Below are 13,470 nucleotides of genomic sequence, written 5' to 3' on the forward strand. Positions count from 1 at the left end.
AATTCTCCTTTCACACAACCTACTGATCCGTTCGAACTTGTTGCTCATGATCTCGAAAGCGTTCTGGCAGATTTGGGAAATTCTCCTGATGTTCCTATCGCAGGATTTCCTGTGATTGAGGAACTGCCAGAAATTATCGAGGTAGTGCAGAGCGGATATGCGGCTCCTGCTGAAGATGCTGCTAGTGGTATTCCAGCTGAAGGATGGGCTCAGTTGTATTCCATACTGTTGCCGAACGAGTTCGTAGCAATCGAGGCACCTGTTGCTGCTGCACCTCCAAACAACGGTCAGCTAATGCAAGGTACGAAGATCTTCATAAATATTTTTATGTTTTTCTTATTGATCACTCATTTGATCGGAAGTTTATTTATTTCATGTTTTTTTTTCTTGAAAAAAAAGTAGCAATTAAAATGCGATTTGACACTTCTAGGTGGCGCTGCCGTTACGAATACCATTTCGCACGGCGACACAACAGTACTGCATTTTATGCGAGACGGTCGTAATGAAGTGTATGAACTACGCCTTAACACTTCAATCCAAAATCCGGAGATGTCCAAAGACCAGTTTGCGGCTTTCATGGAGTATGCGCTTTCCTACCGAAGCCACAACGACGCCAAGAATCCACTGGAAATTGATGTGGACCATCAACAACCAAACGCGGAAGCTTGGGATTTAGGGCCGGACTTGCGGGGATTGTTCAGGACCTCACCGCGTGGAGTTCTTCTACGTTTCGAGATCTCGGCTCGCTGTTTTCCCAGCATACGCTATTTTGTCTTGAAGCAGTTCAGGGATGCAAAGGCTGACCAGCAGCTGATTCTACTAGACAGTTTCGTGCCTTTTAACGATCGCAATGCCGGCGGTGAGTTAGTTCTAAATTTTCTGACAAATAAGCCTGAATAGTATTTTGATGGGATCTCTTCGTAGCACTACCGTCGTCGTTCTGGGACCAGTACCTAGATGAACTGAATAAAAAGATTCAGCTTTTCCTGCCTGATTTCATGGAGAAGAATACAAAAAACGGAAAGAAGCCGACACGAAATGTTAAAGAACGCGTGTTAACAGCGTTGCCGGATGGCTGTTACTATGCCTGGCTGTTTAAGCATCTAAACTTCTTGAAAGATTATGACCTCCAGCAGTTCTCTGATCTTAAAGAGACAGTGTTGACTCAGTATTTTGATAGGATTATGTTGTGAATAAAGCGAGACGGCTTCGTACGGTTCCCAGTGTTTTATTTATTCAAGTCATGGTTACCCCCACGGAAACCCCCACGGGTTCCTATTTAAAAGCCAACTAATTTAACATCAAATAATCCAAAGTCATTTATAGCTCTTGCTCCCGCTTCTGTCCTGACGCGAGTGTCCAAACGTAAACTATAAATGAAAAAGCTGAAATTTGCGAAACAGTAATATTCGCCAACGGGTAGCAAGTACCTTCATTAGGACGTCGAATTCCGAAGTGTATGATTCCAGTAATCCGTCTGCAGTACTTTTCCGAATGATTCCAACATGACGAAAAAAGTGAACATTGCAAATAAGAAGAAATAAAAAACGGCAACGACTATTTTTTCCCACCGCCGCTCGTGGCGGGTCATTTCGGGTAACTTTGCTTGTAGATTAGACATTGCGAGCGATTTTTACTATTGTGAACGGAGGTTGCAAAATGTGAATGTGAACGGAGGTTGCAAAATGCACAGGAGTGTCGTGTGAAAAACCTCAAACTGCATAGGAGTGACGTGTGCAAATCCGCAAACTGCACAGGAGGATCGACTATAAAACGGTCGATCACCGGTAGACAGACCTCATTTTCTCTGCAATGGAGCCTTTCGGTACCTCTGCTTTTAGCACAGTAAAAAGTCGTTTACTGACCTTTCCTGTCGAGCGATTGAATTCCCGTGTCAAACTCCCTCGGCGTCTAGCCGAAGCCGGATACATTTACGTGCCTGACCAAGGCCATTATCTCGTCAAGTGTTTCTGTTGTGGTCATCGGCTGACATTTGCCGAGTAGGGCGACGATTTTTGGAAGAAACACGCCACAGGCAATCCAGACTGTCGTTACCTGCAGGCCCTGCGCCCAGCGTATGCAAATGTCCATCGCGAACTGAACCAGTACTGGCAAGAGTATTGACCAATGTGCGTTATTTTCTTCGTGACCTTGTTGCAGCATTTCATTAATCTGTTTTAATTTGCAGCATGGCTCCCTACAACCCCCGTATGGTGCATTATCTCGCCCGCCTGAACAGTTTCAACCGCGTGAAGCGATGGCAGTTCACTACGCAGACGAAAGAGGACATGGCCGCGGCCGGATTTTCCCATACTTGGTCCAACCTCATCCACTGCTACTGCTGCGGTTTGGGGCTGTGGAACTTGCTGCCCTATGAACAAGTGGACATTCATCACGCCCGCTACCGACCCCAATGTCCCGTGATTGTCAGCCGACTGGGATTAGAAGCCATCGCCGAGATTCAGCGCCTCCAGGAGAATGCCAATGAAGCCCATTGCCGCGTTGAAGAGTTATGGGATCGCCGAGGACCAAGCAATGGTAATATATGCTACTGCTGCGAGGAAGACGAACTGGGACCTCCCAGGGATATGAAAACCACCGAGAACCGCTTGGCGTCCTACCCTGCCAGCTGGAAATCCCGGGTCGTCCATCCAGTACGTCTAACTGCCGCTGGGTTTCAATGGAATGGAGGGAATACTGCTGAATGCGTGTATTGCGGCCTGGAGGTGGACAAGTGGAAGCAAGGCGACGATCCCGAGGAAGTACACCGTTCTCTAAGGCCTGAGTGTAAAAGTCTGTGCTGTATGTATTAAAGCGGCATCTTTATTTTTGAACTCATTTTTGTCACCATGTGTAGCCTTTTAAAAGAATATCCGCGCTTTCAAGCGCCTTTTGGTATGTGTGTTTGTGGGCCGACAATGTCGGGTAAAACACAGTTTGTATTATCTTTAATTAAAAACCGCGCGCAAATGATCTGGTCGTCGCCTGACCGAGTTGTTTACTGTTATGGGGAATGGCAGAAAGCATTCGATGAGTTCCAAGATTCTGTTGAATTTATTAAAGGCATCGATGCGGTTTTTGAAACAGAGGGTTTCTTTGACCTAAGTCAGCATACTCTGTTAATCATCGATGATCTCGCTAGTGATATTTGCAAAGACGTGCACTGCTCAAATTTGTTTACGCGCGGTATCCGTCATAAAAACGTTTCGGTGGTTTTGCTTTTACAAAACCTTTATAAGCAAGGAAAGTCCATGCGAGACATTACTCTGAACTCGCAATATCCTGTATTATTTAAGAACGTGCGCGATATCAATCAAATTAGGCTGCTGGCTCGTCAAACCGGGCTGAATCAGCTGATCGACGCCTACCGCAAAGTTACCGCGGAACCGTACGAACCATTAATAATTGATATGCGATCGACGTGCCCGGACTATTTAAGGGTGAGATCGCACACCCTTCCCAAGCAGTCGATGCGAATTTTTGTGAAAGCCAATTCTAATGATATACCAAAACCATGTCGGAACAGCCGGTCTCAAGCCGAAACAGCGCCGCATCTTGATGGGATTCGCCAACAAACCCCAGCTGAAGGCCATAGAAGAAATTGCGGTTAACATCATCAAAAACACCGTCAGCTTGTCACCAACCGAATTGAACAAGTGCAAACGTCATCGCAAAGCATTAAAGCTGTTAGCACTGCGGCGGTATCCCATGAAAGCCAAGAAACGGATTTGCAGCAAGGTGGATTTCTGGGTGCAATTTTGCCTGTTATTGCTGGCGTACTCACATCATTGATTGCAATGGATGAATATTTTATTGTTCCTCGCCGTGTCATGGAGGAGCGACTACATGAAAAGATTCAAGTCAATCGAAAGCCACCGGAAGCCAAGGCCGTTGTTTCGTTGGACAACTTAGTGGCCGAAACCTTGCAGCGGAAAGATATAAGCGAATATGAAAAAGCCAGTCAACTTTCCAGTATCTTAGAACGTTTTCTGGCTCTGAAGCAAAAAGCAATGCCCGATGAAAATCCTGTGGAACCTCCCCAATACGTGCCTCCTATTCCCCCTACAACCAAAAAGCCCCGCCCTAGTCGCCCCAAAGAGAAAGCTGATGAAGTACCCGTCCCTGTGCCCCGCTTACGATCACATAAACACCAAACGGGACACGGCATGCAGCGAAAAATTAATTAGATCACACTGCCGTAATGTATGGGTTTCTGCCATCTGTAATCCGTTTGTGCCGATTTTTCAAAATTTACTGCGTGTCGAACTGCTGTAACGATGGATCGTCTAACGAAGAGGTACCTCGATCCTCGTCATCCCGGAAGTTTTGGCGGGGTCGAGCGATTTCGAAGAACACTAAAAACCAGAGCCAACAAACGGAAAGCGGAGGAGATCCTACAAGAGATCGATGCGTACACTGTCACCAAAGAAAGCCGGAAACGGTTTCCACGCAATCCAGTGATAGTTACCAATCTGCAGCAGCAGTACCAAGCTGATTTGGCTGATTTGTCCAAATACTCCAAGGAAAATGACGGATTCAAGTATTTGCTGTTTGTGATTGACTGCTTCTCCAAAATGTTGAGTATCCAAGCTTTAAAAACCAAGACCGGAAAGGAAACCCGCGATGCCCTCCAGAAATCTTTCAAAGAACTCGGTACTCCGGAAAAGTTACAATATGATAAAGGAACGGAAATGCTTAACGCAACCGTTCGTGCTTTTTTGAAAAACCAGACCGTACAATTCTTTACGTCCCAGAACGAAGATATAAAATGCGCCATGGCTGAGCGTGTCATTCGTACAATCAAATCCCGCATTTTCCGACTATTCCGTTACCGCGTCTGCACCCGCTACATTGACAAACTGAAGGACATTGTGTACTCGTACAATCACTCCATGCACAGCGCCCACGGGATGCGACCAGTTGATGTCAAGCAAGAAAAATCGTTGCGTGTGTACAACAAGCTGTACCCTGAGCCTAAGGCAACAAAACCGCGCTAGAAAGTTGGTGATGCCGTGCGTATTTCCATCCCTAAAGGAAAAGTGGAAAAGGGATACACTTACCGATTTAAGGAAGAAATATTTTTCATCAAGCAAGTTATTCCTCATCCGGTACCGGTTTACGTTTTGAAAGATTATCAAGAGAACACCATTGACGGAAAATTCTACGAACCCGAGTTATCTCTCGTCCGCAACGTTCCTGACAAAGAGCATACTGTGGACTTTATTGTAAAGCGCCGTGGAAAGAAGGTCCTAGTGCGTTGGTTAGGTTACGGACCGGAACACGATCAGTGGATTGATGAAAAATGTATGAAGGTGCGCCATTCTACCTGACGCTGCCCAATGATGTGGCTACGGATCCTGCCAACACCCCATCAAATTGGACTACCAAACTAAAGCATCCAATCACCTTGAAAGGAAAATGGGAAATGGCACTGGTCGAGCTGCAGTATCTAAATTCTTTTTATACGTTGCCTGTTGAACAAAAAATTGAACTAGATGTTGTTCGCGAATTTTACTTGAAAAAAGATGGAGAGTTTATTGCCACTCCCAGATATGTCAGTGTCCAGAAAAGCATTGTGGTCCCACCAGGTAATTACAAGAACGCGGAGTTGCTTCTGCAAACCATCAATTCTTTGGCTCCTGTCGTTAAATCTTATTTGCTGGATGGAAGAGTGACAGAGGACAAGAGTGCACTGCCCAACAACAAAATGTTCGAAGTGCAGTTTTTTACGCCAACTAATCACAAGGTCAAGCTGAGCATCGGAAATGACCGAGTATCCATATACTTTCCACCTGAATCCTTAACCCTTCAAAAGATTCTGGGTTTCGATCAAAGCCTATTCGAACCCAATCTTGCTGCTGAAACCATTGACACTGCCCAAGGTCAAGCAAGAGCGAAATACTTGGCATTCTGGGACAAAGCTCCGACACCAAAAGTCACTACATTCATTTCCGACCGTCCTGTCAACACACTGCTCGGTAACCAAAGCCTATTCTTATACAGCGATGTGGCCGACTACAGTCTGATCGGAGACACCGCGGCGCAGTTTCTGCGCGCCGTACCTATTAGAGGCGAAGTGAACCAAACCGTGGAAGCACGCTTCGACATTCCCCATTATGTTCCAGTTCTTCGACATTTCCCATTATGTTCCAGTTCATTATGTTCCATTCCATTATGTTCCAGCGCCCTCATTCGCTACCGTGGAACACTACAAAACGGCTCTGGCCTTCCTCAAATCCTGAAGAGCTTATTTGCCAAAATATCGGCGTTCGCCAAACCCATAATACGCCGGGCCGCCCCGCATGCCAAGGCAGCGTTGGATGCCGCCACGCCTCACTTGCAAGAACCTGCTACCGGGGCTATTAAAGAGGTTGCTGATAAAGCCAGAGAGACCATAAGCAAACGTTTAGCACCGCAAGAAGGAAGTGGTATTCGGAAGAAACGCCGGATTGTACGTAACCGACAGCGTATTAAACGCATTCCTCCAACCAATATTCCCGACTACTTTTAACCATGGCTTTACTGATGATGGAAAATTCGGAACCGGCAATGCAGCTAGTGAACCAACTGTTTGCCTTACCGGCTACGCTGACTGATCGATGGCGCACCGAACACGAGAAGTGGAACCCTACTACGATTCTGACGGATAGCGGCTCGGCTGGCGATATTAATTTTTATATTCCTCCCAGTACTGCTGGACTGCTTAGCCTGGCAGACATGATCTTAGAATTGGAGGTCGGCATTAAAGTAAAGAAAGGAGCTGCTGACTGGACGCTCGTAACGAACGCTGACAATGTGGCACCCGTCAACAACTTTCTGCATTCGCTGTTTTCTTCCTGCCACGTAACCGTGGCAAATCGACTAATCTCCGATGCCGCGACATTTTATCCATACCGGGCTTATTTGGACTCTCTCCTGTCCTATTCGGTGGATGCCAAAAGGTCCCAATTGTCATCGGCTGCGTTTTACACAGACACTGCACACAAGATGAGCGACGAAAAAGACAACAAAGGAGAAGTAAGCCGCAAAGCCCTATTTGCTGGCGGTAACTACGTGCAGTTGTCGGGTAAAATATTTGCGGACTTATTCGACCAAAGTAAGCCATTGTGCACTGGTGTTCCCATCAATATCCGGTTGGTAATGAGCCGGCCGGAATTCTGTTTGCGTGTATGGGATACTGATGCCACCAAACAATTCAAACCGTTCATTCGCAATGCGCGCTTATCGGTCCGCCGGTATATCCCGGCACCCGATTTTATGACGGCCGTGGCCTCGGAAATGCTGAAAAAAACCGTCAAGTATCACATTGAGCGCGTGGTGATGCGTGTATCGGATATTCCACAAAAGACGCAGAGCACCGTGGTGAGCAACCTCCAGATTGGACAGATTCCCAAGGCTATGATTATCGGTTTCCTGGAAAGCGACGATTTTCACGGCAACATCAAAACGAACCCCTTCAACATTCAACACTTTAACATCACCCAGATCAGTGTGGAAGTAGATGGACAGAGCTACCCCACAAAACCCTACACTGCCGATTTTGGACGGTCACAGTCGTTAGAGTGCTACGACGGTTTGTTGGACGCTTTGGGATATCGAACACATCCACAAAACAGGGTGCACTTCAGTCGGACCGCTTATAATGGTGGTTACACGTTATTCGGCTTTGACTTAACGCCGGGACATACTGGAAGAGGACCGCTGACTTTAGTGAAACAAGGCAATTTAAGCGTGTCGGTCAACTTTGAAAAACCTCTGGATAAAACAGTCATGATGGTCGCCATGTTGGTGTACGACAGCATTATCGAAATTAACCAGCATCGCCAACTGATTGCGGACTTTTCAACATGAACACGGACCAGATTTTTAGTGCCCTACATTCGAACTCATCGACGAAAACAGTGTTGCGTGGAGTGTATGCTAGCGACAAAGTGCCAAGTACACTGTCGCCTACCCTGGTGCGGCGGTGGTCAACACAGATCCAGTGGACCAAGACGGATCACACTAGGTGGCTCTCTACCAGGAACAAGATGGAGTTTTGGAAGTGTTTGATTCATTTGGGAGGAAACTGGATTCGTATACAAAGAATTTTGCAAGTTTAATGTCAGAGAATCGGATTATAGAGCAATCCGAACAATTTCAGTCTGAATATTCTACCGTGTGTGGGCAATATTGTTTATTTTTCATTCTTCGACGTGTTTGTGGTGAATCTTACACTAATATTGTGCATTTGTTTACCGATAATCGAGCGAGCAACGACAAAATGGTCTGTCAGTACGTTAATTCTTATTTTGACATCAACACTCAAGTCGTTGACAATGCGTTTATCCGACAAATATGTAAACGTATAGCGGAAATAAAATGACAAAAGAAAAGAACCGCGGTCCTTGCAATTAGGAAAATAATAACTAAAGAGCCATGTGAAATGCTAGGACAACAAGTAGTAATCACTGACATCGCTCAGATGAGCTTAGCAAACATGGCACGAAACTCCAAAGCATTAAGTTCAAGATACCCTTTAACGTCCAACCCAATGACTTGCCCAACATCCACTTGGTCAGCTTCCAACAGCACAGCCTCCACGTAGCGCGACTCCAGAATAGCTTTCTCAGCCGCTGCCCATTCGTCATCGCTGGCGCTCCCGCACACCATCTTGCCGTTACGTCCACGCATCTGGTGGATCAGCTCCGTAAACTCTTCGGCCACTTCCTGGAATAAATCATGCACATGGAAACGTGCAAATAAAACTTGAAACAGAACCGCTTACTTCTTTCAGCTTGTCGTAAGCCAGGGCAGACTTCAAAGTCTTAGGCACATGGTTGGCTTCATCCACAGTGATGATCTCTTTCAGCAGGGTCATGTCCACAACCAGCTCCTTCAGTCCGTCGTAGGTTTTCAATCCGAACGTCACACCAGCTTTGGTAGGAATCAGGTCGCCGTTGTTGCCAAGAGTGTAACGACGCACGGTGGCCGTGTTGACACGATTGTAGCGTCCCCATCCAAAGTACAATCCATTCTCCAGGGCGTACAGTGGTGTCAGCTTACCGTCAGTCCCGCTGCTGCACTGGGAAATCTTGTCCAGGTCCCCTTTGCCACTCATAATCAAGGCTCATAAGCGCATGAATCAATCTGGAGGACTATCACTGCCCAACGTTCCGGCGATTGACATCTGCAAGCCAAACCACCCAGCGGAAGGCAATCATCTTCGGACTGTGGTTACACAGGAATGGTACGGATCACCAATGTTGTTGCCACAGCGAAGCTAAACTGCCACCTGAATCTGACCGAGATTGAGAAACGCTTGCCATTGGCTCAGTATACTCCCCGTTCATTTTCCGGACTCCTTCTTCGTCGCATTGCCCCACCCAAAGCACACTGTCAGCTGTATGTCAACGGTAAAGTGACCGTGAATGGTGGCAAGAATTTGGACGAATCGCGTTTTCTGTTGAAGTATTTCGTACGATTACTGCGTAAAGTCGGTTATGATTGTTCTGTTACTGACTATACGGTGGTCAATATTGTGGGCACGCATGATTTTGGTCAAAAGTTTGACCTTGACAGTGTGAGTAAGCGATTGAATGTTCCGTATTTTGCTGATAGATTTCTTGGTCTGCGTATTAAATTGCCAGAGTGTACGGCTATTTTATTCGCAAGTGGGCGCTGCAATTTTCTTAGCGAAAAATCTGAGGTTGATTTGACATGGGCGATGATTGACTTGGTGTTAATGTTACCAATAAACTGAATGAACTCGCTTCATATTTTATTCAGAATTTCATCGCGACGTATAACCGTAAGGCAAAGTGTTCCAATCACCATCAACAATTCTTCGCTTATCGTACGTAAAACTTAACCGTTTACAAAGATCCACTTGTTTCAAAGTCATTGTTTTCTTATCGCGTTTAATACTGTCTGGATATTCCGCCACAAGAAAATCGGTCTTCTTCTCCAGAATTCCCACCATCTTTTCAAAAGTTAAGACTTCACTAGTTTGACCATTCAGTGTAAAACCTTTAACTTTTGCTACACTTATTCCGTCGTTGGTCTTGTAAGAATACGTCTTCGGGCCAAGACTGACGAACTGGCTGATGAACTGTCCAGGTTGCAATTCATCCGTTAAGTCGCCGAGAAATTTGCCCGTCGTAGGAACGGAAATTCCAGGTCGGTCCACAAAATTATCGAATCTAAAACAAAACGTGGTGTTACGTAAATAATTGGCAGAGCGAAATAAACGAAAGGTCACGGCGGTAGAATACCGGCCGGTTTTATAGCCTAATATGCTGTATTTAGTAAAACATGCATAAACGGCAACGAACGATACCGCGAATGCAAGTCAGGGATTGTTATTGAAGGAAATTAGACTGCACGGCTGTAACTGTGTCAGAAAAGTCGAAAAGCCGCGGTATAAAACGGCAACAAGTGGAACGGTCTATCAGATAATAACATTCATGGGCATATCGCCCTTATGATCAGCAGAAGGCTAGCGCAGGCGAATATCGCTCAAAGAATCTTTACGTGACACTTCTCTCCGTGTAAAAAGGACTGTCCGCAGTCCATAACTAATATAAGAAAAGCAGAAAAGCCAGTCAACCAGCAATACGATAAAGTAGCTATTTTTGCGTTTAGAAATTTTCAAAACACATCCAAGAAACACCAGGTATTATTATGCAAATAATATTTATACTTAATACGGTTAAAAGAAATATATGTAATACAGCGGAATAATTTGTATTTTATTTTCGTAATGCTTTTAGGGAAAACCCGGGTTAAACCAAATTTTCATTTTATAAATGTTTTTGGATTTAGATTCCCTGACTCATTTTCATAATAAATGCGGTGCTATCGATGATATCATTCGGTCGCACTTGAACTTGAACTTTGATCCGCGGTGAACCATACACCAAAACCACAACACCACACCGTATTCACGCAATTAAACAGAAAATCCTATTCTCTGAGGCAAGATCTGTACGAAAAATTCATTTGCTCATTTCCAAGATCTTATTTCGCTGGTTTCAAACAATGTTTGTTCGCCTGCCTACAACACGCGGTTGGTACATCCACTTCTTCTCCCCTTTCAAATTAATTTTTTCGTACACTTGCTCGTACGACTGCATTGGTAATTTGTCTGAATTAGTAGCATATCTTGCGGTCAAGTCGCGTACTTACGGCTCAACACCTCGTCAACCAGTGATGCGCCCAAAGCTAAAGTTGTTACGCAGGGGCTCTGTATCGACGTCATCGCCCATGACCGAAGTATTGCTACAGCGACGGGATTGCTGATCAGACACTTTTATTTTATTAAGAACTTCGTTGTTTTTTTTTTTTTAAGGAGATTTTTAGCGATTATACTCACCTCAACATTTAGCAAACAAACTGCTGCACCAGCATCTTCGTAAGAAATTTTAATTAGTAAATTTCAAATTCTGCCCCAGAGAATAGACCTCCAGCTAATCACGAAAATACAATGTGTTAACCATGACTGTAATGCAGGCCACCGGATACGATCACTCACTGATTATTGCGAGACTTAAATGACTGATAAAAATCGGCGACCTAAAGCTTCAGGTAGCGAACTTAATATAACTGGGTTCCCGGGGATAGGACCGGGTCTATCTTCACGAACCCTTTATTTTTAATTTTCGAATTAAAATCTGACAATTAACGAAGGTAGTTTCTGGACCAATATTTGTGATAAATTTTCTCCGAAAAGAATAGCGATCGTTATTATTGAAATATTTTAAGACATAATCCTGACCATTCTAAACCTGACTAATTGCAAGCAAGAACCTGACATATTTTAATTCTGTAAGCAAAATAAAAGAATAGACAAAATAAAATATAATATTCTGAAATTTGCAATAATTGTTTTTTTTTACAAATTTTAATTTATTTGCTGGCTGACTTTACATGAGCGGAAAAATAAAGCTAATGCTAAGCGGTTAAACGCTGCTCACGGTCGGTGGAGTTCCATACCGAACCGGTGCCAACTTCCGGCGCTGTTCCATCAACGCATTTCCAAAGGTCACCGTCGGTTCCGTCCGTGGGCCAAGCGTAGGATCCGGAGAAGGAGTCCGTGCGCCAATTGTTGATCCATCCGAGTCCTCGGCGACTATGCGCGCATTGGCGTAGACGGGATCCTGGCGAACCGTGTCCGAAAGACGGTAACGCGGCGTCATGGGAATATCCACCGTCCGTGTGGGTACAGTCCGAGAAAGGTTCCTGTCCTGGGTTTCCGTAGCGGTAGCGGTGACCGCGACCGTTTCCTGCCGTCCAGGCTGGAAATCGTATTGCCGTCGTGAACGCGGGCGGCAACAGTCTACGAAATAACTTAAACACGCCATCACCGTTCGGTGATACCGAACGCAAAATACCACAGCAATAAAAACCGTTATTGAAGTAAGCGAAATATTTAAGAGACTATGCACTGTCATAGATTTCATTGTACTCTGAACATATTTTGGAGTGATTATGGTACTCAAATTTGAAATACCGGTCTCCAACATCAGGCCGGATAATTCGGCCGTCAAGTCCAGAAATCGGAATGGGTCGATGGACAAGGAGTCACCGAGAGTCTCTTCCAGGTTATCGGTTAGGAATTTAGTCATGAAATGCCAATGAGAGAGCGACTTATGGAAAGTCGGGTTTACCGGTGTCCATGTACCATCCTGGTAACGGTAAAGGGATCCGTGTATGATTACCACGGAATGGCGGTGGAGACAAACCGAATGTCTCTTTAGGGTTTCGCCGTCAAGGGCGATGGTGTAACCGCGATCATCATGTTCGGCTGCAATGTACGGATCTGGTCCGCACGTGGAGTATTTTACTCCAATCGTAACGTTGACTTCAGTGCACTGATAGATGGTGGCGGAGTCTCCGAGAACGACTGCGGCTTGACATTTCGGAAAACCGAGTTTAGCTCCGACGACAACGGGCGAAAATTGACTGAGCAGAATCAGAGTTTCCATCTCAGTGCGATCTGCCTGGCATTGTAGCCGGTGCAGATGATTTAGGATTTTTATTTCTTGAAATGCAAAGAAATCCTCGACGTATTGTAAGTGCGATGACAGCAGAGTTGTTATTTCTGCCGTAAGGTTTGTATTCAGTCGACTCTGAATTCCAACAGGTGGACGAACGGGAGGACGAATTTTGACAGTAGAGTTCGGACGATAGTAACCGTGATAGAATTTAATTCTGAGCGTTGGGTGCGATCGAACATAATGGACGGACGCACTTTCGTCGCAAGTTCTTTCCATTTTCTCTTCTATCGTAAAACTAAGTTGATGCAAATGATCACGGATGTGAATCTCCCGATTTTAATTGAAACAACTGTCCCTCACTGTCAAGTACGGTGTTGATGCGACACTTCGTTAAGTTTTTGTCAGTATCCCACACGTAAGTTACGTGTGGATGGACACTGGATTCTGTACGAATGGACGAAGAAATTTCGCCTGTGGTTGAGAGTACCGGACA

General features: G+C 45.3%; 1 protein-coding gene across 1 annotated transcript; it reads left to right on the forward strand.

Moving 5' to 3' along the window:
* The first annotated feature begins 6,987 nt into the window (after positions 1–6,987).
* On the forward strand, positions 6,988–7,851 carry LOC129592932 (uncharacterized protein F54H12.2-like). The gene has a single exon (XM_055489088.1). It carries the CDS (start codon positions 6,988–6,990, stop codon positions 7,849–7,851), a length of 864 nt encoding a protein of 287 aa, XP_055345063.1.
* Positions 7,852–13,470: the final 5,619 nt, after the last annotated feature.

The sequence above is a fragment of the Paramacrobiotus metropolitanus genome, unplaced genomic scaffold (assembly GCF_019649055.1).
Source record: "Paramacrobiotus metropolitanus isolate TYO unplaced genomic scaffold, Prichtersi_v1.0 Parri_scaffold0000057, whole genome shotgun sequence".
Taxonomy (NCBI): Eukaryota; Metazoa; Tardigrada; class Eutardigrada; order Parachela; family Macrobiotidae; genus Paramacrobiotus; species Paramacrobiotus metropolitanus.